A 27,105-nucleotide genomic window follows, 5' to 3' on the forward strand; every position below is an offset into this window, starting at 1 on the left:
AGGCTTCATTCCAATGTGATCAAATTGTAAATTTTCACAATCAACATGTGTGGGCTGACGAGAATCCGCAGGCAATTTTGCAATCACGTCATCAACACAGATTTTCTGTGAACGTTTGGACAGGCATTGTTGGTGATGTCTTGATTGGGCCCCATGTTCTTCCACCTACGCTCAGTGGAGCACGTTATCATGATTTCATGCGGGATACTCTACCTGTTCTCCTAGAACATGTGCCTTTACAAGTATGATGCAACATGTGGTTCATGCACGATGGAGCTCCTGCACATTTCAGTCGAAGTGTTCGTACACTTCTCAACAACAGATTCGGTGACCGATGGATTGGTAGAGGTGGACCAATTCCATGGCCTCCACGCTCTCCTGACCTCAACCCTCTTGACTTTCATTTATGGGGGCATTTGAAAGCTCTTGTCTACGCAACCCCGGTACCAAATGTAGAGACTCTTCGTGCTCGTATTGTGGACGGCTGTGATACAATACGCATTCTCCAGGGCTGCATCAGCGCATCAGGGATTCCATGTGACGGAGGGTGGATGCATGCATCCTCGCTAACGGAGGACATTTTGAACATTTCCTGTAACAAAGTGTTTGAAGTCATGCTGGTATGCTCTGTTGCTGTGTGTTTCCATTCCATGATTAATGTGATTTGAAGAGAGGTAATAAAATGAGCTCTAACATGGAAAGTAAGCATTTCCGGACACATGTCCACATAACATATTTTCTGTCTTTGTGTGTGAGGAATGTTTCCTGAAAGTTTGGCCATACCTTTTTGGAACACCCTATATATTCATTCTTGGAATGACATATTGATATAATTGTACAAAAAATGATGATGTCCAAGACTGTAAATTTAACATGGACAACTAAACATTATTATTATTATTATCTATTTTGTGGTGTGGTCACTTTAGAGCTTACATTTGTGCTACTGCTGTAAAAAATTTTGTTTAATTTTTTTTAGTTTAATATAGGACTCAATTTGCATTTGGAGGAAATGAATGGTGAAAATTATAAAACTGGAAAGACTGCAAATTCAATAGACTATTTCTAATCACGGTTGTACTCTTTTAAGACAGAACTCATAGGCCAGGCATTTTTGACAAATTGTGATTGGTGAGCAAAGTATCCAGAAAAAATGTAAAGCAAATGATTTGCTGTTAACCTTAAATTATGTATACTTATTTGTTTACCTATATAATTCTTTTTATATAAGTAGCATACCCTGCTGCAGCAGGGAAAAGAAGGGAACTAGCCAAATAAAATGCTCCTGTAAGAGCAAAAAAAAGGTGAATGTGTTCTTCTTTAAAAGACTCTGACAGAAAAGTGGGGAACCAGCTGCCTCAATCCTCATTCCACCTTTCTGAGTAAACATTATGGCATGCAAACATAATTGCATTCTTTTAATACAGAGCATTCTAAAGCCTTTAGCCAGTTTCTCTTTGTAGTTAAACCTTGATACTCAGCATCTATGTCTCACTGCTACTGTCTCTTTCCAAAAGTCTCCTTTCACTCCCACTGATTTACAGTATTTCCCAGTGTCACTCTCTCCTGTCTCACGTACACCATCTTCTTTTGTCTTCCTTTCCTGCTCTCACTGTCTTCACTATTCATCACCAGCTCAGAAATTCTGGGTGGGGGGCCCAATTTATATTTTCCCCTATACTCATGTGTTTAGAATTTTGGTCCAAAATGCACCCTCCCCTATACCCACTTGTCTCGGAGGGTTCAGACTGCCCAAGCCTATGTTTGGTCTCCAGTCATCCCTATTTTTCATTTCTGTTGTCTTCTCTCCACTATGCTCCCATTGCTTCAATCTCCATCAATTTCTCTTTTATTGACACTGTCTCTCACTGAAAATTAACCTCTCCTCACAGTTTGTTTCCCACTGTTATTGTCTTCATCTGTCTCTCCTTCTCTTTCATTGCTGCTTTCACTCTCCCACCATCACTGCCTCCTCTCTTTTTTTTTCTTCCACTGGCACTGTCTCCTCCCTCTTTCACTGCCACTGTCTCTCTGCTATTCTCTTTCAGCACTAAGAGTGTGAATATGATCACATGCTAAAAGTTTTGAGGAGGAATGCAGAATCAGGATTGAGGCAGCTTGTTCCCTACTTTTCTCTCAGAGCCTTTTCAAGAGAAAGACATTCAACTTTTTTGTGCTCAAATAGGAGTGTTTTTCCATTGGTTTATAAATACTCGTATTACATTATTTCACATTCTATGTAGCTATACCATAAAAGTATGTTATATAGATGGGCTCAGATATTTTTGTACTTTTGATGTAATTGTTTGTGTAATTCTTCTTCTGGATGATTCCATGTCTATCATTACTTGAGAGAAGAAATAAGAAATCACTATTGCATCTTTATGCTTCAAATTTGTAATTTGGTTTTTTATGTATTTGTATTGTTTTCAGATAGTGTTTGGTCACTTCAGAAGTATGCCAAGTTAGAAAATGGTTCTTGGGTGCAAGTGGATGGCAATGGAGATCTAGACCTCATAAAACAGGTTTGCTTTTAATCTGTACTAGTTTGCACACCATTGTTCTGTTGCTGGGTGTCTCATTATTAAAAGTGTAAGTTGAAAGTAAATGACACTATTACAAAAAAAATCTGAGTAAATATGGGCTCTAAATGAATATCTTAAGAGCTACGAGCACTTCCTCATCTTCAATATCATGAAACAAATCGCTTGTACTACTAGCTCTCTGCTTTTCATGCTTTGAGAGGTGATAGTATGAACCAAAATAAGGAAAAAAATGTACTGTAAATATGGCCCTGAAGAGCTACGAGCACTTCTTGATCTTTGCTGCTGTGACATACATTGTTCCTACTGAACCAGTGGTCATAGCTCTTAAGGTATGCATTTTAGAGCCCATGTTTACTGAGTTTTTTTGCTTTTAGCATCATATACTTTCAATCATATGTATTTACATCATTAATTATGATACACCTTGTGTGGTGTAAAAAAATCGATTGACATGCTAAAATTGAAGTCTAATATTGAAGTAATTAATGTTAATCTATTACTACAAAAATTTCTAAATTTTGAAATAAAATGTAATGCACATTCATCATGAAAAAAGCAGTGTGAGTATTGTTGTGTATACAATAGATTAAACTGTTGTGAAATATTTATCTGTTGATCTGATGGAATTACATTTTACTGGAGACATATGAGTCTCAACTATATCTTCATAAAGGATAGAAGCTGAAGCAATGAATTAAAATTGCTTAATTTTAATTAATTCATTGCATCAGCTTCTATCCTTATCAAAGGCGATATTGGTCATTTGGGGAGTGTTTGTTTGGAATGGATGTGGTGGCAGAAAGGTTGAAGAGTATACTTAATATTGTCATGTAGAAGAAGGTGTAATTAGATGAATGACAAACCCTAACTTCACTGAACTAAGGTTTATTCAGCACTTGCACATACAAGAGCACTGAGCGAACTGCCTCCGGCCAGAATGCATATGGTACATATACAGTTACAGAACATTCGACTACAATGATTCCTGACATTTGTAGATACTGTAGTTGAACCAAATATGGAAATTAAAATTTTACCTTTCAGGTGAGTTTTGAATTCTTGACCCTACATTCAACAGTCTAGTAACATAACCACTACACCACAGTGACTGGGCTACTCAGTTTCTTCCGCGACAATATGTATTGGGATGACTGTGTGTGTAACTGCAGGTAAATATGTTTCATGGGAAATCTGAACTACTGAAAAGGGCTTTGGTCATGTCAGAATAATTTTATAGTAACAAAGAAAAACACAGTAAATAAACTTTGACAAACGGAAGTTAAATATATATCAGAAAAGAAGCCAGGTTGAAAATGATTTGTCATGGAGAACAGAAGAGACTGTGAAGTAGGTTAATGAATTATAAATATGAATTGTTGCAAAATAAAAAAGTTAATATTTATTTTCATGCAGAAAGAGCATAGTATGACTGCATTGTATTTATGAATGACTTGAATCTTCCCGATAAATGAAAACTATGTATTGTACTGCGACACAAACATAAATCATCCTCAGCTTCAGACCAGCCAGGATTAAGAGAAAGGGTTGGCAGGCTTGAAAATGTGATGGCAGGATATGAGTTGCATCAGGATAACCGTCATTGTACTCATATTTGGCCATTATATTTAGTTTACATTGCACTGACACCCTTTGGTAGTGAAGTACATGCTGTGCTCTGTTTATTTTAATTGTGTTCTTTAATCTTTGTGACCTATAGTGCTGTTGGAACTCTACCCACCCACAATGTCGGACTGGGTCTTTCCCATATCTGTTTTGATCTCAAACAGCAAGTATTGTTCCGTCCATACTATAGCTGCTGAATGTTAGTAGTATTTGTAGAACATGCTGAGAATATTATCTAACATTCTTTTTCTGATAATTTATGCAGTTTTTACAGGTTTTTGTAAGAAAATGCAACTGTAATTGATACAAAATTGTTGAGGCTTTCATGGCCACTGGTGGTGGACTAGAGCTGAGCTCCTGGCCACAGATTATATGTACCTTGCCCATCAACATCCAAGGGCTTTTCAATGGTTATTGCTACTGCAGTTTTCCCTTTGCTATCTGCAATGGTCATTCTCTGCAACATTGGAATCCATGGTCTGTTTACCCTGAGGCTTTGTTCTTTCTTGTTGAAGCTGTTGTCATGTTTGTGTATTTCTATAGCTTCCCAGAACAAGAAGATGTAATAGCTCTTCTCCATAGCAAGAACTTCTGTGCTAGCGAATTTCACTATGTGGTTGGTCTCACACAGTGCTTGTTCCACCAGGTCAATTTCTCTACCCACCTCAACCTGCAATGCCACTTATGTACAGTTATCCTGGTGTTGATTGATTGTCCAGTCATTCCAATGTAGACTTTTCCACATATGCACAGTATACAGTATATTCTCGACATGGCAAGTGGATCCCTTTTCTCCTATGCCAGTTTGAGTTGATGCTATGTACAGACAAGCTTAAGCTTCCACAGTGACTCTGTCACTCTGAAATGAAGTAGGTGCTGTTTTGAAAATTCCTGTTAGAATAAAATTACATGACAGATTAGGACATGAACCAGCAAAAGAAATATTCTTATTGGCTGAACATGACTCTTGGCTCCCACAGCTTCACTTCAACAATAGCATCTGTCTTACTACTCACACTGAGCAGAACCTCTCCTGCACCCCTTGCTGGACTCGTACTCCTGGAAGAAATGATACTGCAAAGAAATGAGTTATCCAGTGCACAAGGGGTTATTTCTAGAATTAATCTTTCACTCTGTGGTGGAGTGTGTTGAATCCACACAGATTAAATTTATGAGCCAGTCAGCATTATACGCAGATGGAGCAGTACAGAATGCGGCTAACTTTGGTACAAAGTACCCACCATCATACACTGCACATTGGATTTCACAGCATACACAGTAGGGGAGCAGCTGTACGTCAGCATCCTGAGTAGTCATAAATGCAATAAATCATTCCAAAGCATTTACCTGAACACTCATTACTTTGTGTAATTTTCTGATGCATCATCAGCTATACAATAATGTGTTAATTTGAAAACTATTTCTGTTGCCATATTTGGTGATTGAGAGTCTGTGACCATATTATAAGATTTTATTAGATTTTATATACTCTGGTATCAATCACAAATCTTGCTTTATTTTAAGCTTTGTGGATTAATACATGTCCCTACAAGTTTCAAACATCAGCTCTTTTCAGGCAATCATTCAGAATAAATGTAGCATTTATATGCAAATCTTAATATAAATTTATATATGAAACGTTTAAATTAAGGTTTGAATATAATAAATTTTCTTGAGACCGAGAAGCTTATGTCCATGAATCAGCATGGTTATAGAAAGCATTGTTCGTGTGAAACTCAGCTTGTCTTTTTCTCACAAGATTTACTGCGAACTATGGATGAAGGGCATCAGGCAGAAACCATGTTTCTAGATTTCCAGAAAGTGCTTGACACAGTGCCCCATGGCAGGCTATTAAAGAAGGTATGAGCATATGGAATAGGTTCACAGCTATGTGAGTGGCTCGAAGACTTCTTGAGCTACAGAGCCCTGTATATTGTCCTCAATGGTGAGTGTTCATCAAAGACAAGGGTGTCATCAGGAATGCCCCACAGTAGTTTGATATGACTGCTATTATTCTCCATATTTATAAATGATTTGGAGAACAGGGTGGGCAGCTATCTGAGTTGTTTGCTGATGATACTGTGGTGTACAGTAAGGTGCAAATTTGAGTGACTGTAGGAGGATACGAAATGACTTAGACAACATTTCTTGTTGATGTGAACAATGGCAGCTACCTCTAGATGTACAGGGTGTGGCACTTATCCGGACAAATGAAACTTTTTTTAAAACTAAATTCATTAATGCAAAATGAAAGTCCTTTTACATATAAGCAGTAGAATCTTTCAAGAGTAACATTACTCAATGTAACCCCCTTCAGCTGCAATTACCACCTCCAATCTTGACCTGAAGTGATCTCAAGCACTCTGTAAAACAGCACTGTCCATATTTGCGAATGCTGCTTTGATAGCAATGCGTAGAGATTCAACATTAGGGTGTCTCATCTTTTTGATAACTCTTTCAACTATACTCCAAACATTGTAGTTAGGGGGGGTCAAATCCGAGCTATTCAGGGGCCAGAACTCCTTTGGCCACAACTTGTCAACATTATCCAATAGCCAGTTTTGGACTAAATACTTCATGTGAGGTCCTCTTCTGCCATTCGATACATTGTTCTCTCACTGCCATTCAATACTGACGCCAATTTCCTCAGCAATTGCCCCAGGTCCTCCAAAATCAGCACCTGAACCTTTTCAATGACTGCCACAGTTTGTGACATGTATTTCCTCAAATGAGGTTTCCTCGCTGGGTTAGCATAACCTTCCCCATACTTCTCCGTAGCATTATACTTGGCAACAAATTTATAAGAAATTGGTCTCGGTACCCAAAGAATCAAACTATTTCAGTGGGCAAACGCTCAGCACGAAGCCTTTCAATAATTGTGGCTCTTCAGTTGTACTTCACACTTGTCTATAACATCTCGTCATTTTGATGTTATGACTGTTTACTAGATGCCCATCACTTTCAAGAAAGCCAATTGCGACCACTGGTGAAACTATGATACAGTGGGAAATTGAAATTTGTCTGGTTTTTAGCCATACCCTATAGAAAAATGTAATTTAATGCAGATGAGTATGAAAAACAAATCCACAATGTTTGGATACAGCATTAGTAGCATCCTACTTGACACAGTCACATCATTTAAATATCTGGACACAACGTTGCAAAGCAATATAAAATGGAACAAGCATGTGAGTATTGTGGTAGGAAAAGCACATGGTTGACTTCAGTTTATTGGGAGAAATCTAGGAAAGTGTGGTTCACCTGTAAAGGAAACTGCATATAGGACACTAGTGCAGTATACTCTTGAGTACTGCTCGAGTGTTTGGGATCCATGCCAAGTCAGATTTAAGGAAGACATTGAAGAAATTCAGAGACTGGCTGCTAGATTTGTTACTGGTAGATTTGAGAAACATGCAAGTGTTATAGAGATGCTTTGGGAACCGAAATGGGAATCCTTGGAGGGAAGATAGCAGTCTTCTTGAGGAACACTATTAAGAAAATTTAGAAAAAATAATTTGAAACTGACTGCAGAACAATTCTGTTGCCTCTAACATACATTGTGCCTAAGGATCATGAAGATAACATGTGAGAAATTAGGGCTCATATGGAGACATTTAGACAGTTGTTTTTCCCTCATTGCCTTTGTGAGTGGAACAAGAAAGGAAATGACTAGTAGTGGTTTGACGTACCCTCCTTCATGTGCCATAAGGTGGCTTGTGGAGTATTGATGTAGATGTAGATGTAGATGTAGATGTAGATGTAGAACCTAAATTTTGCAATGTTATTGTTACAGCTTTGTGTGGATGTTTTTAATTCTGGTACATCAGACACTATTATTACTTAATACATCAAAGATGAATAATTATTGTCAGTTGCAAGTTCAAATTTATGTGATGGTGTTTAAGAATGCCCTGAGACCTAATGCAACTATGTAGCAACCAGTGGGCGAATGTGAAGGGACAAAATCCAGTATTTAAATCACAGTAAAAACATAGCTAATTTACAAACTTGAACTTGCAATAATTGTTCATTAGGTAATCTAGATCTACATACATAGTTAATAATAAAGTCAGAAACACCAGAAGTGAAACACCACCAACATCCCACAAGAAATTGCATCAGTAACATCGCAAAGTTTAGGTTAACCTTTATGTGATTTATATATTGTGTTAAGCTTACAAATAAGTGCAACATTTATTCTGAATGATCACCAGATGATGAAATGACCCTCAAACATGCAGTGACATGTATTAATGAACACAGTTTAAAATAAAACATGATTAGTGATTATATCAGGGGGTATAAACCTTAATAAAACCTTTCATTGAAGATAATCATTTTTTGAAAATATAATGTAATTAGATGGATAAAAAAAAGTCTACTCACCAAGTACTGGCAGGACAACACACATAAAAAGGAATTTAAATTTTCAAGCTTTCAGAGCCAGTTGCTCCTGCCTCTGATAGAAATGTTGAAGGGGAAGCAAGAGGGGTGTAGGAAAGGGATTGGTGATGTTCAGGAAATGGTGAGAGTTCAGAAAAGTCACACAAAACCCAGGTCAGGGGTTACTTAGAGGATGGGATGAGAAGGAAAGATTGATTGTTGGAGACAGCACCACACAAGATTTGAAAACCTGAGAGCTTAAAGGTGGAAGATAGGGTAATATGCAAGGCAGAGATTATTGACAAAACATTGTGCACTGTTAATAAGAGTGGACATTATATGTGGTACAAGTGTGTGTGGGAGAGGGGGAGGGGGGGGGGCATGGAAAAATAGACAGGTCAAAAAATGAAAGCTGTAAAAAAGTAATACTTACTGAAATGAAATGCTGAGGCTGGATATATTAATGTAAATTAAGGCTATGTGGATGGCAAGAACCAAGGACATGTAACACCAATACCGACCTGCAGAGTTCTCAGAATATGGTGTCTGGGGAAAGAATCCAGATGGTACTTGTGATGAAACAGATACGAGGACATGACTATCGTGTTGTAGAGCATGCACTGCAACAGGATATTGTGTGCTGCTTAGTATACCCTTCGCCTAAGCCCATTCATCCTACCTTATAATTTGGTGGAAGTCATGCTGATGTAAAAGGCCAGCCAGCTGTTGTGGCCGAGCGGTTCTAGGTGCTTCAGTCTGGAACTGTGCGACCGCTACGGTCGCAGGTTCGAATCCTGCCTCAAGCATGGATGTGTGTGATGTCCTTAGGTTAGTTAGGTTTAAGTAGCTCTAAGTTCTAGGGGACTGATGACCTCAGATGTTAAGTCCCATAGTGCTCAGAGCCATTTGAACCATTTTGTAAAAGGCCAGGCAGTGGTTATACAAGAGCTGGAGTATGACACGTACTCTTTTGCGGGTGGCCTTCCTTTTGTTAGTGTATGTTTTGCCAATTACAGAGCTAGTAAGGGAGGTGGTAGGAGGATGCATAGGACAAGTCTTAAAGTGGGGCAGTCACAGGGGTAGGAGCTATATGGTAGGGAAATGGGTGCAGAAGGAACGTAGGGTCTGGCAATGATATTGTGAAGTTTGGGAGGACAGCAAAAAGCTATTCTAGGTGTGGTGGGTAAAATGTTGGACAGAATGGACCTCATTTCAGGGCATCATTTTAGGTTGTCATAGCGTTGTCAAAGTAGGATAAAACTGAGTGACAATAGGAGTACATCTATTTTTGGAGGGATCAGCAATAGCAGGATTGGATGTAATAGCCCAGGAAATCTGCTTTTGAACTAGGCTAGTGGGGTAATTACAGCCAGTGAAGGCTGAGGTGAGAATGGTGGAGTACTGATGTAAAGAGTCTGCAACTGAAGAAATACATTTGCCTCAAATGCCAAGGCATTCAACATAAAAAGTGTGGCAACTGTCAAAATGTAAGTACATTTGTTTGTTCGTAGGTTTAATGTAAACAGAAGTGTGTAGCCAACCTTCAGTGAGGATGAGGTCATTGTCAAGGAAAGTGGCATGGGATTCAGAATAGAACCACGTGAAATCAAATTGGGAGAATATATTTAGAGTTCCTAAGAATTTTTACAGGTCAGTCTCACTATGGGTCCATATGCCAAAGATGTCATCAATGTATCTAAACTAAACTAAGTGCTGAAGGTGTATGGATCCAGGAAAGCCCCTCCCAAGCAACCAATAAAAAGGTTGGCATAGGAAAGAGCCAACCTGGTTCCCCTGGCTGTGCCCGATCTGTCTGTACGTGTGCCCCTCAAAGCTAAAGTAGTTGTTGGTATGTATAAAGTTGATTAAAGTGAGCAGGAAGGATGTCATAAGTTTGGATTCAGGTGGGTGCTGACTAAGTAAATGTTCAGCAGCAGGCAGACCACGTACATGGGGGTGATGGTATGGAGGCAGGTGGTATCAGCGGTGACAAACAAGATGTGTCTTGGAAGTGATTCAGGCACAGATTTCAGATGGTCTAGGAAATGGTTGGTGTCTTCAACATAGGAGTGATGTCTTTGTACTATAGACTGCTGGTGTTTATCACTTAAGGAAAATATAAGTTTGGTGGGTGCTTTGAAGCCAGCAACTATGGAATGGCCAAGGTGACTGGATTTGTCAATCTTAGGATGAAGGTAAAAGGTGAGGTTTCATGGTTTATGTGGGGTAAGAAACTCTATGGACTGAGGTGTTTGTCCTTGTGAGGAAACTGAGGTGTTAAGGAGCAATTGCAGGTCAGTTTATATAATAGGGATGGAATCTTGATGGCAAATGTTTTATGTCAAGATGTCAGTCAGCTGGCACACCAACACTTACACACTCTAGTCAGTCTAGTACCACAGTGGTAGATCCCTTGTCTGTTGTGAGGGTAATGATGGAGTCATTGATTTTTAGGGAACAAAGAACCCTTAATTTTGTAGAGAAGAGGTCAGGATTGGTTGTGGGGATCTGAGGAAGGCTTGTGAAGCAACACTGGATGTGAGGCATTTGTGGGAGGTTTGTAAGGGATGGTTTTGAGGTAGTTGTGGTGGATCAAGTTGGGATCATAGTTGTAACTATTCAAGTCAGGGTTCAACGTCAGGTTTGCTGTTGGAAAGGTTTTGGGACTACCGGTAGGTTGAAAAGTGATATTTCCAGTTGACATTAGCTGTTCAACAACTGCAACCTATAGGACAAAGACTTCTCTCTTATATTAAACACACCAAACATTTCCTACATCATCTGAAATCTGTGCCTGTCCCACCCCCACCCCACACCTTGCTTGTCACCATTGATGCTAACTCCCTCTACACAAACAACCCCCACATACATGGTCTGTCTGCTGATGAACATTCCCTCAGTCAGCACCCACCTGATTCCAAACCTATGAAATCCTTCCTACTCACTTTAATCAACTTTATACTTATCAACAACTACTTTAATTTTGAGGGGCTGACATACGAACAGCTCTGGTGCACAGCCATGGGAATCACAATGGCTCCTTACAATGCCAGCCTTTTTGTGGGTCTTGGAGGGAGCTTTCCTGGGAGCCATAAGACTTCAGTCCCTGGTTTTGATTTAGATGATGACATCTTTGCTATATGGACTCATGATGAAGCTGATCTGTTAAAATTCTGGAATCTCTACATACAATTTCCCAATTAAATTTCACATGGTCCTATTCTGAATCCCATGCCACTTTGCCTGGAATTGACCTCATCCTCATCAAAGATCAGTTACATGCTTCTGTTCACATTAGAGCTATGATCAAACAAACATACTTACATTGTGACAGTTGCCATCCTTTCCAAGTCAAATTTTCCTTCCCATACAGCCTTGGCATTCAAGATAAACATATTTCTTCAGATGCAGTATACACCATCATTCTCATCTCAGCCTTCACAGTACATAATTACCCCACCAGATTAGTTCAAAAGCAGATTTCCCAGACCTTCACATCCAGTCCTGGTACTGCTGTTCCCTCTCAAAAACAGTTTAAGAGAACATTTGTCACTTAATATTATCCTGGTCTTGAATATATTAATAAGCTACTTTGACAAGGCCATGACTTCATAAAATCATGCTCTGAAATGAGGTCTATTCTGTCTGATGTCATGCCTGCCACACCTGGAATAACTTTTCATTGGGCTCCAAAATTTCTGTACTGTTCTTGTCAGACCCTATGTTCTTTCTGCGCCCATTTTCCTACCATATGGCACCCAGCCCTGCGACTGTCCCTACTGTAAGACTTGGCCTATTCACCCTCCTACCATCAACTATACCAGTCCTGCAACTGACAAAACATATACTATCAAAGGGAGATCCACTGTGAAATGACATATCGCATACCAGCTGTTATGTAAACACTGTTCAGCCTCTTACGCTGACATGACTGCTACCAAATTGTCAGTTAGGATGAATAGGTATAGGTGGAAGAGTGTGTATACTGGCAACATAAAATATCCTGTTGCAGAGTGTGCTCTACAACATGAAGGTTGTGATCTCAGCATCTTTCATGACATATGTCATTTGTATTATTCCTTCGGACACTAGTTTCTGAGAACTCCTCAGGTGGTAACTGGTATTATATGACCTTGGTTCTCAGCGCCCACCTAGTTCTAATTTACATTAATTTCTTTGGTCTCAGTATTTTGTCACAGTAACTATCCCTTCCTTCACTCCCTTTTAGTTTTACCCATCTTTCATTTTCTGACCTGTCTATTTTTCCCCACCTCTACCACATGCAATGCACATGATGATATGGCACTTGAAATCTGTTTATGGATTAAGTTTGGAGGGTATTGCCTGTCTGTGAAGGCCTTTGTGAGGACTAGCATACTGGGAAAGGGAGTTCTCATCACTGCAGGTATGTTGTCCACAGATGGTTATGCTGTGTGAGGGGAATTTTTAGTGTGGAAGGAGTGTCAGCTGTCAAAATGCAGATACTGTTAGTGATTAGTGGGTTTAATGTGGACAGAGGTGTGGATGGTGTCATCAGAGAGGTGGAGGTAGATGCCCAGGAAGGTGGCACTTAGGGTAGAGGAGGAGCAGATGAATCAGATAGGAGCAAAGTTACAGAGGTTGTGAAGGTATGTGGGTAGGGTGTCTTGGCCCTGAGTCCAGATCATGAAGATATCATCAATGAACCTGAACCAGACTAGAGGTTGGGAGTTTTCGGAGGCTAGAAAGCTTTACTCTAATGGCTCTAATGGCATGTGGATACCCATGACTCTGCTGCAAATTTGTTTGTAAACTTTCCCTACAGATGGAAAGTAGTTGTGGATCAGGATATAGTCAGTATGATGTATTGGTTTGGAGTCTGAAGGATGTTGGGAGAGGTAGTGTTTGACAGCAATAAGGCCATGAGCATGAGGGATGTTGGTGTATATGGAGGTAGCATCAACAGTGATGAGTAGGAAACTAGGAGGTAAAGGGGTGGGGATGGTGGAAAGTCAGTGAAGGAAGTGGTTAGAATCATTGATATGGGAGGCTAGATTTCGGGCAATTGGTTGGATATGTTGGTCACCAAGAGTGGAACTTCTTTCAGTGGGAGCACTATAGCCCGCTACAGTGGGATGTCCAGGATTGTCAGATTTGTGGGTTTTGGGTAGCACGTAGAAGGTGGGTGTGCAGGGTGTTGTTGCTGTGAGGAGGGTGATAGACTCAAGTGAGAGCTTCTGGGAAGGGCCTATGAAATTCAGTGGGAGTGGAGATTATGTAGGACTTCCAGATGGGATCATTCTGGCAGAGCTTGTAGGTGGAGGAGTTGGACAGTTGGGGGACACCTTCCATCAGGTAGTCACTGTGACTCATCAAGACAGTCATAGAGCCTTTGTCTCCAGGGATGATGATTAGGTCTGGGTCTGTTTTCAGGTTGTATAAAGCTGTTTTTCCCAGGAAGGATGGTGATGCCATGTTGGAGGTAAGGAATTCCTGGTAGCTGACTAGGTGGCAGTGGGAGGGGGATCACAACTGGATGGTGGTACAAACTGGGAGAGACAAGGTTCAGTACTGGGAACCGGTTGGCTTTTGTTGGAGGGATTTTAAGTGTCCCGTGGTGAGGACTCTCCAACAATAACACACAAATTTCCAAGTAAGGGTTTATCACTGCACCAAAAGCAAACAAGCTGCAAATTTAGTTGGCAGAAGTTCTTCTTCTGGAAATTTGAAAATGGAGCAAAATAGTCTCTTTCAATTATTGCAGTTAAATAATTCTTGCATTGCTACTTTGAATACTAATCACTGTTCAGTGTGCAGTTTATTAGTAAAGACATCCAATGAAAAAATTAGGTCTGTTCAATGAAATGGCTGCCATCTGGAACCTTCCCTCCACTGCCTGCTCCTCTGAACAACACAGATGGGAGTTATCCTTACAACACATGCTCTGCTCCCATAATAATCTTGACCTCAGTCTCAAGTGACTGACTGTCCCCATGCCCTCCACCCAATAGTTTTCTCTTCCTCCATCCTGTCACCCCAACCCGGTTCATGTCCCCATGTTGCCTTCAGCATGTGACACTTCCCCTTGACCACTAAAATTGTGTCATCCCATACACCTGCCATCCCTCCCTCCTGCATTTTTAGCTGTTAAACGGCCACCTCTCTGTGAGCCACTACCCACCCACCCCCAGTCCCTCTTGCTGCCTCTCACTTCTGACCTCCCTCCCCTGTATCCATCCCACCCGACATTACCTCCACCACAACCAGTCCACCTACTGAAAAACAGCATTGGCACTGTTAGTTCAGATGGTGCCATGTGTGGGCATAGGAATGTACATGTGTGTGTGTGTGTGTGTGTGTGTGTGTGTGTGTGTGTGTGTGTGTTTGTGTGTGAGGTGGAGAGAGTGAGAGTGAGAGTGAGAGTGAGAGAGAGAGAGAGAGAGAGAGAGAGAGAGAGAGAGAGAGAGAGAATGTGTGTGTATTTTACTCTAGCGTGCCAAAGGATAACTCCGAAAGCTAGAAAGTTTTCTTTCTTTTGTGTGTTCCTATCAAGAACTCAATGCTTCTGCTTTTCAGTGGGTGGTCTCGTTTAATCCAAAAGTATTAACAGTCTACAAGAACATTCCTGCAACAGAATATACATACAGTTAGGTATAAATCATTCTATTAAAAAAATAATGTTAATCTAATATTAATGCAAATAGTCTGTGTGTTGCCATATTTTCTAACAGATAAAGTGTATCACTTTTGTTAATTAACTGAAATGTTCTGCATCATGCGAAGAGATCAGAATTATTATCAATGGAACATGCAAATAACTAATTAACTCAATGTGGCTGCAAATTCATCCTAAAACTGGACTGTGTAAACTAAACTGAGTATAAAAATAAATTTATAAACAACTTACGGCTGCTATAGTTTTGACAAAACAGGTCAATTCTTAGGCAGTCAATTATTATTATTATTATTATTATTATTATTATTATTATTATTATTTGGGAGGGAGGGGGTCATTCATTTTCTGACTGGTTTGATATGATCTGCCATGAATTCATGTCCTGTGTGATGCTCTTAATCTCAGAGTAGCACTTACAGTCAATCTACTCAATTATTTGTTGGATGTATTCTCATCCCTGTCTACTACTACAGTTTTTACTCTGTGCAGCTTCCTCTGGTACCATGTAAGTTATTCTATGATGTTTTAACACATATCCTGTCGGTTCTTCTTGTCAGTTTTTTTCTGCATTTTCCTCTCCTCCCTGATTCTGTGAAGAACGTCCTCATTTCTCATTTTACCAGTCCATCTAATTTTCAACTTCCTTCTATACAGCTCATCTAAAATGCCTTAATTTTCTTCTTTTCCAGTTTTTCTATATTCCATGATTCAATTCCACACAATGTTGTGTTCCAGATGTAGACTCTCAGATATTTTTTCCTCGAATTAAGGCCTATTGTTCGCACTAGCAGACCTCTGTTAGCCAGGAATGCTGTCATTTCTTGTGCTAGCCTGATTTTTGTATCCTCTTGCTTTGTGCGTCATGCTATTTTGCTTCTGAGGTAGCAGATTTCCTTCACTTCGTCTACTTCCTGTCCCCAGTTTTGATGTTAAGTTTGTTGCAGTTATTTATTCCATTCCTCATTACTTTCATCTTTCTTTGGCTTACGTTCAATCCACTGTGTGGAATGATTAGACAGCTAATTCAATTCAAAAGGTCCTGCAATCTTCCTCACTTTCAGTGATGGTAGCAGCACCATCAGCAAATCTTGTCATTGATATCCTTTCACCTTGAATATTCGTCCCACTCCTGGACCTTTCATTTATTTCAGCAACTGTTTCTTCGATGTACAGATTGAACAGTATGGGCAAAAGAGTATATCCCTGTCTTATACCTTTTCCAATACAAGCACTTCTCCCTTGGTGTTCCATTATCATTCTTCCCTCTTTGTTCTTGTTCAGACTGTATATTGCTCACCTTTGTCTAAAGATTACGCATACTTTCCTGAGACTTTTGAATGTCTTGCACTACTTCACATTATCAAAAGCTTTTTCTGGGTCAACAGATTCAATTAATGTGTCTTGGTTTTTCTTAAGTCTTGCTTTCATTATCAAGTGCACCAGAAACTCCTCTCTGGTGCTTATCACCATCCAATGAACCTTCAGTTTTCTTTTCCATTCTTCTGTAGATTGGTTGAATGAGCTATTTGGCTGATAATGCAATAATCTGTTCTTGCTATCTCTGGAATTGTGTGGGTGATATTTTTCTGGAAGTCTGGTAGTATATCTCGAGAGTCATGGATTGTACAAACCAACTGGAAGAGTAATTTGGCTCCCACTCGCCTGATAATTTTAGAAATTCCAAAGGAGTTTTATCTATTCCTTCTGCCTTATTGAATCACAAATCTTTAAAAGCTCTGATGCTGAAAGTGGGTGTGCACTTAATGAATTCATGACAATAATACACAGGAGTCATTCTCAGGACAGTGTTCACCTGAGAGTAGTTTTTGATGACATTTACTCTCAAGAGTACCTCAACGTCTCACTACAGAAATTGCTCGTGCAAGCACTCTCTGGACCACTAGACAACCTTCGCATTCAGTAGTGGAGAGACTACACAAGAAGCAAATCACTGCCACTGTAGTGATAACAACTATTTGCAGCAAAATAGAAGGAGAAAAGTGAGTGAAAATAAAGGGCGTGGACAAATTGGAGAAATTAATTATATGATGCAATCCACATGCTAATTTGGGAACTGCCAATTGATGATGTGCAGTAATTTCCAATTTACTGCTGATTAACAAGTTGTGAAGTGCAGCTTCTTGTACATTCTGTCGGGCCAGCAGTGGTAAAGAATGACACAAAAATGAGACAAGCAATATCAGTACTGTTGTTATAGGCATAAGTACAATATTACCAGTAGTAGACTGGACACAACTTTATTCTACAGAAGCATTAACAACTTGAACACAGTATTTAAGTAACATTCAGCTGGAACCACTTACATACACAAAGAGCAGTAGCAATACACATAGGGAACTGAGGCGGAGTGTAGCTCGGCTACCCCCCCCCCCCCCCCTCCACCCCACATACACACTCAAAAAGTCTGAGGTACCCTACAGTTCTACCATATGTGTGGCCTTCTTATCTGCGTGGCTTTGGTTAAGGTGGTGTGCTGCAACAGAAGCATACAGTTCGAAGTGTTTCGGGCAAGAATGTGCCCATCTTCCCCTTGTCAAACCATACGGCTACACTGGCAATGCTGGGGCCTTTCAGTGCCAGCCTGGGGCATTGGTTCTGGTGATGGTGCTTGGGGTGCTGATAATACTGATATCAGCAGTTGCTCAGGAATGAGTGACGGAATCCCTGATGATGGTGTCAGAAGCAATAGGGGAACTGCTGGTCCGAGGACAGCTGCTTTCACCTGCACAGGAGTGGAGAACCGGCAGCAGCAGGTTATATGACACCCAAGGCGGATGGACTTGGAGGCAATGGTGTCACATTAGGGGGCGCCAGGCCATTCATGTCAAGGTGAAGCTGATCATGGTGCCTCGAGCAGAGGCTGTCCTCCATGCAGATCTTGCAGTGATGCTACCCCTGGCATCTGACAATGACAACTGGAACCCACTTAGCGTCACGTCCAAAAGTGCATGCCGAAATAGCCACACCTGGCCTGAAGAGGCGCAGTGGCTGCATAGTTTGATGTCTAGGTGGAGGACACAGGAGGTGTAGCAGTGTCCTCAGCTGGTGCTCGTGGAGTAAGTCCACCAGGCTCTTCTCCCTGAACGGCATGAAACAGCATGAGAACATAAACCAATCTAAGGCAATCTTGGACAAAGAGTTGACTACATATTTTTTCATCTGAATTTTGAACGTTCATACTAGGCATTCTGCCTCGCCGTTACATTGTGAATGGAACTGCAAGGCAAGGATGTGACAGATACCATGGGTATTGCAAAATGCTGCAAACTCTTGTGATAAAAATTGTGGACCTTTATCGGACATTAAAATCGTGGGCAAGCCTTTGAGTGAAAAAATCATGGACAAGGCCAGGACAGTGGCAGTTAAGGATGTGGAAACACAACAAACAACATATGGAAAACGAGAATATGTGTCAGTGACCAACAGCCAATATGTGTTGAGAAAGGGGCCAACAAAATCCAGATGTATACAGTCCCATGCATGCGACAGCATCAGCCAAGGAGACAACGATATCTGGTGAGCTGCTTGGTGTGTTGCACACTATGAAGTGGAGGCAACCAGGAGGGCAATGTCAACATCCAAGCTGTACCAAAACACATGTCGATTGGCCAATGCTTTTGTGTGTTGTATACCCCAATGATCTACATGTAATAAATGGAGAACCTCCGAATCAAGTACTGAGGGGATCACTACCCAAGGAGCTGTGTGATCTGTGTCTAAAAGCAGAACAGAATCCATGACAGAGAATCAATGTTGAAAGATGTAATAATTATGGAGGGGATTGGCCGTATAGGAAGGTGATGAATCTGGCCAATCATGTTGTGTGAATGTTATGACCTGCAACACAAATCTGAAGCTACAGTCTTTGTGATCTGTGTGGTGGTTACAGGAAAACCATCAACTATCTGCTGTGCAGCATCATCAACATGGAAACAAAGCAATTAATTCTGATCAAATCCTGGTCTGGATGGTTGGCAGGTGGGAAAAAGCATTGACATTTGTGTGTTGATTCATAGGGCAGAAGGAAAGTAGCTTAATGTTGAATATGATGTGCTGCTTTATCTGGTAATGATGCTGAAGGGCTGAATAAGGAAACCAATGGTTTGTGATCGGTGACCAGCTGGAATTTGGTACCATAGAGAAAAACATGGGATTTCTTCTTGTCATATACAATGGCCAAAGCCTCCTTTTCTATCTGAGAAGAGACCTAGTTCAAGCAGGAGTCAGAGTTTTTGAAGTATAAGTATTAGGCTGCTTGGAGCCATCAGGATATCTAGAGCCATTACCGCACACAACCCATACAGTGAAGTGTGCACAGCAAGGTCCAAGTGCAGGCCTAGTTGGTACGTCACTAAACATGGCAAAGATTGCAACATGGTCTTAAGGGTGGAAAATGCTGTTTTACAAACCAGCAGCCAGCAAAACTGCATCTTTTGTGCAGCAACGCATGTAATGGCTGTGCAATTGTTGCTGCCCAAGGCAAAAATTTATGGTAGTAGGCAGCTTTGCCTAGAAAAATCTTCGACTGACATAGGGCATGGAAGTGACACAACAGCAGAAACACATTGAAGAAGGTGTCTGAGACCCTTGTGAGAAACTTCAAACTCAAGATAAATGGCAGAAGATGGAGAAAATGACATTTTTCTAAATTACAATTCTACCCATTCACTTGGAGGACAGAAAAACGAGTAAGGATACTCTGTAAATGTTCCTCAGTGGAGGCACCAGAAACTACAATATCATCCAAATAGTTCACACAACCTGGCACAGACACTGTAAGTTGTCCCAAAAAAAATTTAAAAATAGCGGGAGCACTGATGACTGCAAAAGACAACCACAAGTACTGGTACAGTCGAAAAAGGGTATTGACAACTAACACATTTGTGACTCTGTATCTAAAGGGAGTTGTAAATAGGCATCTGACAAGTCAACTTTTCAGAAATATTGACCAACTGATAACTTTGCAAAGAGTTCATCCAGGAGTGATAGCAGGTGTGTATTCACTATAGATTTTGTTTTCACAGAAACTTTAAAATTGCCTCAGAGGTATAACTGGTGTGATAGCGTGCTTACCGTAACTAAGGGGGCAGACCATTCATTTGATGCAGTAGGCTGAAAAATGCTGGATTCCATGAGGCAATCTAATTCATCTATGACTTGGTCCCTGAGTACCACTGGAACATGGGTCCGGATTAAGCAAAGCTGAGCAGGAGTTCCCATGGTAACAAACATTTGAAAATTGTTGGTGCACCCCAATCCAGGAGCGAACAAAGGGGAAAACTCAGAACATAATGCATCTAACTGTGCATACTGTGGGGTCCTGCCAATTCGTCTCTTATAGGGTGCTTAAAGGATGCTGCTTTCTTGGGTAGCTATACAACAATTCAAGCAAATCACATTAATAATTTTTATTACAATAAAGAAGATAGACACCTCCACCACTACTGATCCCAAGCCCAGGGCCTTGTCTCGCAAGCGATGAGGAAGGAGGAGAGGGAGTAACACCTCGTAAAAAAACCTGGGTTCATCTGGCTCCGGATGGTTGCACCCTGTGAGGCCTCCTGCCTAGGGTTACAGATGAAGCCCAATCAATGGTCTCAAAGGCGGAAGAGGAATCCTAACTCCCAACAGCTGAAAGAGCGGAAGAACCTAATGGAGAAAACCATGAAAAATAATCATTTTGGACTAACAATCCGATCTTACCTTGGAATTTATTTCCTACCATGTACAATGTACAATTTCAATTGCAGAATGGGAAGCCCGCCAGAAGAAAGCACTACCCCAAGTGGTAACTCGAAAGAGGAATCCACCATTGCTTTATGCAATGCATCAGTACCTAGGGTTCTGGGGTGTCCCAAAATCTGCATTAAGGATGAGTCAGAGCGTCCTTGGTATCCCTCCAAACTCAAGATCAGAAGGAAATTCTTTGCAGGCACCTTGAATGTAAATTCATTACTAAAAATTGGTAAACAAAAAGAACTTGAAATTCTCTCAGATAAGCATGAAATGCAAATTTTAGCAGTTCAAGAAAGAAGATTTTTGGATGAAAATGTTGCAGAAACCAAAAACCATAGAATTTTTAAGGGTAAACCAGCAATAAAAATCATGAAAGGCATGCCAATACTTGGTTTTGCTGTCTATATTCATAAAAATTTAGTAGATAACATTACAGAATTCAAATCCAGTTCAGAAAGACCATCTCTTCTCACAGTTAAATGCAAAAACAAACAATATACCTTTGTTAATTGTCATGCTCCAATCAATGATGACAATAAGAAAAATCCAAATAAAGTAGAAGCATTCTGGGAACTTCTAGAAGAAGAAATATCAAAACTTCCAAAATCAATTGTTGTTATACTAATCGGGGATTTTAATACACAAATAGGGAGGGAAAAATCATTTAAAAAAATAGTAGGATGTTATCCAGCCCATAAAAGAACAAACAAAAATGGCACAAGGCTAACTGGTATTTGTAGAACATTTCAGTTGAAGGTAATGTCAACCTTCTTCAAAAATTACCAAAAAAAGGCAAAAACATGGATCTCTCCGAATCCAATGCTAGGGGAGTTCCAGTTAGATCACGCGGCTATTTATAACTGTAATTTTAAAGAAATCATGAATGTAAAAGTAGCAAGAAACAGGGAATTTGATTCTGATCATTGTCTGACTAAGATTAAACTGAAACTTCTCCCCAATAAAAACCAAAAGAGACAGCAAAAATTAATTAAATATAATACAGACAGACTCAACATCACCAAAGAGGTAATAAAAAATTTTCAGTTAAAAATTAAAGGAACTAAATCAGGTAAATGGGAAGAAATATCAAAAGAAATCAACAGGGCAGCGAAAAATGTATTTGGAATAACAAAAATAAAGAAGAAAGTCTGGTGGAATGAAATCTGTGAAGAAGCAGTTACAGAAAGAACAAAACAGTGGAAGAAATGGAAATGTTCTGGGAAGCCTGAACACCTTAATGCATTTAAAATGCAAAGGAAAGAAACAGCAAGAATAATAAAGAGTGCTAAAAGATCTTTTGAAAAATCCCAACTTCTTGATATACAAAACAACTTTGTAAAAAATAACTCCCGGAATTTCTATCAGGTGTTTTAAAGTCATCTAAAGGGCTACCAAGCTCTAAGTATTTGCTTCACAGATGAAAATAGTAAAGTAGGCCTAAGCAACTGCCATAATTGTGAAATACTAAGAAAGTACTTTGAAATATTATTGAACTATGAAGAACCAAACTGTAAGCTAGAATTTCCATACGTGCATGAAAATACAGAAGCAGATCCACCACCTACAGCTGAAGAAATTAAAAAAGCAATAAGTACCCTGAAAAACAACAAAGCCAGTGGAGAAGACTCAATTACAGTTGAACTAATTAAATGGTCTCAACCAAAAATTATAACTAACCTTCAGCTCATGCTTGAAGAAATATGGGAAACTGAAAAGATACCGGAAGACTGGAAAGTGGTTCTCATCCATCTCTTGCACAAGAAAGGTGATAAGCAAAATGTAAATAACTATAGAGGCATATCTTTGTTGCTAGTGGGTTATAAAATATTTTCAACAATACTACTAAACAAGGTAGAAGCAACACTTGATAGCCAATTGGGAGAATATAAGAGTGGATTTAGAAAGGGCAGATGTTGCTCAGAACAGATTTTCAACCTAAAGCCCATAATTCATCACAGACTTACAAACACCAAAGATATAGTTGTAACATTTATAGATTTTAAAAAAGGCATTTGACTCAGTTGATAGGGAAACACTAGATAAAGTGATCAGAGAATTTAGCATCAAATCTAAATTAGCAAACCCTATTCGTGAAACACTCACAGACACCAAATTAAAAGTAAAGTTTCAGGGTGAAATATCGAAGGCATTCAACATAAAAACAGGTGTAAGGCAAGGTGATGGCCTGTCTCCACTGTTCTTTAACTGCATACTAGAGAAAATAGAAAGAGAATGGAAACAAAAACTAAAAGAAGAGAAGCTATCACCAATCATACTGGGAACTAAAAACAAAGGTATTGAAATTCACTGTTCAGCATTTGTTGATGATTTTGCCATTCTTTCTGAAAACATAACAAAAGCTGGAATACACATCAGTCTCTTAGAAGAAATAGCCAACAAAGCAGGTTTAAGAATATCTGTAGAAAAAACAAAATTAATGACAAATATAAAAAAGTGCTCCGAATCCCTAGCAACAGATATTGGCCAGATAAAGAGGGTAAATAAATTTAAATATTTGGGAGAAATTATCCAAGAAAATGGCTTAGAAAAAATTGCTACAGAGGAAAGCATACATAAAATGGAATAACTAAGAATGTCTACAACAAAAGGTCTCTGTCTAAAAATTTGAAGATACAGCACTACAACACACTAGTAAAACCAGAATGTCTTTATGCAAGTGAATGTTTAGTACTGAACTACAAATTACACAAACTTGAAGTCCCAGAAAGAAAAATCATTTGAAAAATACTTGGACCAACTAAAAATACAGAGGTATGGAAATTAAGAAGCAATGAAGAAGTTTATCGCAACACAGAAAACTTAAATGAAACACTATGAAAGAGGCAACTGCTATTTTTTGGACACTTATACAGAATGGACAGCAACAGGTTAACCAAACAGATTTTTAAATATGTTTGGGACAAGAAGTCAACATTGCCTGGCTTCAAGAAGTTAGGAAAGAATTGGAAAGAAACAATATAAGTGAAAAAAATGCAACAGAAAGAGATATTTTCAAGAAGAAAGTGTTAAAAATGCAAGGATTCCAAGGCAAGAGGGAGAAAAAGACAGGATCAGAATGGTCCGAGGAGAGGAAAAGGATACATAGTGAAAAGATGAAAGAATACTGGAGGAAAAAGAAAGAACAACAAAGAAGGAAGCATTGAAATTGGTATGTGGTCCTTAGATGACCCAAATGCAGAAAGAAGATAGACAATACTTAACTTTGTAGTACAAGAACGTGTTGCAAGAGAACGTGTTGCAAGAGATGGACGACAGGAAAGCAGTCAATGTCTTTCTCTATATACTATGTTCATACAAGCAATGGGTATGGATCACTAATAACTGCTAGTGTAGTGCTCTATTAGTGCCGGTCTGGTGCTGTGTGCGGCCGAGGCTGGCAGGAGTGGCGCTTATATTCTCTTCTTGTAGAGGACAGGCCACTGCTGTCGTGGTGTGATCCTAGTCAGCAGGCTATTGGCTGATGTCGTCTCAGAGCCTTCTCTGCTCTTGTGTTCTTCATCTTCATAACTGAACATTCCTCCCCCCCCCCCCCCCCCCCCCAAAAAAAAAGTGACCATCGTCATGTAGGGAGTGGAACCATGGCGGGGAAGGCAGGAGGGTGGGCACCTCTTGGGACCGGAAGCTATGGCTACAGGGGACATCAAGCTTCTGATTGTAGCCCACCATCCAGCCCGTGCTCTGGCGGAAACTTCCCCTGGAAAATGATGCCAAGGATATGCGTCCACCTCCTGATGCCAGGAAATAGATGAAAATGGCAGCGACTGCTGCAGTGTGGGTGGGTCCAGCTCCAACGGTAGGATGAGTGGAAGCGGAGGAGAAAAGGCTCCGTCTCCATGGGGTCATCCCGCAGTGTGGTGAGGACACCCTCTGGCAGCTGCTGCGGCCGTGCTGTCCTGTGGACCCATGAATCTGGGGGAACAGTCACTTCAAGATCATCGTGCAGATAACAGAGGCAAAGTTGATTCTGATGTCGGCACTGCAAGCCATCTGGACCTAAAATAAGATACATGCAAGTGCCAAGTTGATGGACTATCTCGCCTCCCGTCCTCGTCTGGTGACGCTAAAAACCCTGTAAAGCACAATATCATGCGTATCATGCAGCACAAAGTGATATTTGCAGCCTTCCTTCAGCGCTGGATGCTGAGTAGGGTGGAGCTGGTGGAGCAATGTCCGATGGCAGTGGCTATGAAGCAATTCCGCTGGTGATGGTCCATCTCGTGGGTGTGAACGATACTAGGCGAGAAACAGTTGCAATGTTTGATCCCTTGTGTATGTGGAGCGAAGTTTGGCCATCTGCTGCTTGAAGGTTCTGAGAAAACATTCCACTTTGCCATTGAACTGTGAATGGAATGGCGCACTAGTTAGATGCTGTATGCCACTGCGTTCACAGAATGTTTCAAATTCATTTGAAGTGAACTGAGGTCCGTTGTCTGACATTATGTCTTCAGGTAAACCTTTGAGGCAAAAAATAGGGGACAATACCTAAATTGTGCTACGTGATCTTGTCGAGTTCATAGACACAGCAAAAGGAGACTTGCTATATGAGTCAACCACAATCAACCAATGAGTGTTCCAAAAAGGTCCCGCAAAGTCTATGTGCACACATTTCCATGGCTATTGTGACTTGGGCCAAGCAGAGAATTTTTGTGGTGGAGAGGACTGATTTGCTGCACATGAGTGACATTGTGACGTCATCTGTTCTATTTGGGCATCCATACCCTGCCAGTGTCGACGCGCTAACTGTTTTGTACAAACAATTCCCAAGTGTCCTTGGTGAAGTAACTGCAACACTTCTTTTTGAAAAGCTTTAGGGATCCACACAAGTGACTGTCCACTGTCATTTTGAACAAGAATTACATCTTTGTGTACAGCGAGGCTCTGCCGATGGGCAAAGTATCGGTGCACTACACAAGGCACGAGGCCAAGATGTGCGAATGTATGTGAGCAAAATGTTCAAATCAGAATCAGCTTCCGTGGCCTGAGCAGTTTTCCTTTAGTTCAACAGAAAAGAGTGAAGTAATTCAGAATCTTGAGCATCGATGTGACAAGATGCAGCAGAAGCATCAAAGTCTGTATCAGGGCCAATCGGAAGATGTGAAAGTGCGTCCGCATTACCATGTTGAGCTGTTGGATGATACATAATCTCAACTAAGCCCATCTTTGCAATTTTTGGCAGTTCATACAGGAACCGGTTTTCTCGAATGAAATAAGGACTGCAAAGGCTTGTGATCCGTTACTAAGTAGAATTTTCTGCCATACAAATAGCAGTGAAATTTTGTGACACCATACACAATAGCCAAAGCCTCTTTCTCTGTTTGTGAATATCTACACTGAGCTTTAGTAAACACTTTTGATGCAAAAGTGATAGGCCTGTCTTGATCGCCAGTTCTGTGCAAAATCACTTGTGCAGTGTTCACTATGAACTGAACATAATAGTTCATTTTCCCTAAAACTGACTGTAATTATGTGATATTGTGAGGAAATGGCAAATCTCGTATGGCTAACAAATGCGACTGAAGAGGATTTACACCTTGACTTTTTATGACATGATCAAGATACTGCAACTCAGGTTTAAAAAAAATTACACGTGTCCAGTCTACACTTTAGTCCTGCCTCATATAACACATGCAACAAAGCACATAAATTTGCAATATGTTCTTCAAGTTTTCAACCTGCCACAACAATATCGTCCAAATAGTTTGAACAGTTTGGCACTTGTGCAGTCAGCGGTTCCAAATAGCATTGGAAAATAGCAAATTCAGAAGCACTGCCAAAAGGCAAACACATATATTTAACAAACCCAAATGAGTATTTGCAAAACACACTTTTTGAGATTCTTCATCAAGTGGTATTTGAAGATAAGTATTGCGAATCAATTTTTGAAAAGTAGCATCCAGCACCGAATTTGCCCATGAGATCCTCTGGGCAGTGACAGTTTGTGGGTTGACTGTAGACTTAAAGACAACACAGAGGCGAATGCGACCTGAAGGTCTGGGGAGAAAAACCAGTGGACTTGACCAATGACTAGCTGACATGGGTGCAATAACTCCACTATCTTGCAATTCTTTAAGATCAGCAGCGACTTTGTCCTGTAATGCAATGGGGGCAGTTCTGTCTCTG

General features: G+C 40.3%; 1 protein-coding gene across 1 annotated transcript in view; it reads left to right on the plus strand.

Moving 5' to 3' along the window:
• Positions 1-27,105, plus strand: part of LOC126188736 (uncharacterized) — a gene marked incomplete at its 5' end in the record, with an annotated part of 121,447 nt that overhangs the window by 47,329 nt on the left and 47,013 nt on the right. Inside the window, one exon of the mRNA XM_049930344.1 lies at positions 2,434-2,525. Within this exon, the coding sequence (XP_049786301.1) occupies positions 2,434-2,525 (92 nt within the window). The remainder of the gene's footprint in view (positions 1-2,433; positions 2,526-27,105) is intronic.

The sequence above is a fragment of the Schistocerca cancellata genome, chromosome 5, assembly GCF_023864275.1.
Source record: "Schistocerca cancellata isolate TAMUIC-IGC-003103 chromosome 5, iqSchCanc2.1, whole genome shotgun sequence".
Taxonomy (NCBI): domain Eukaryota; kingdom Metazoa; phylum Arthropoda; class Insecta; order Orthoptera; family Acrididae; genus Schistocerca; species Schistocerca cancellata.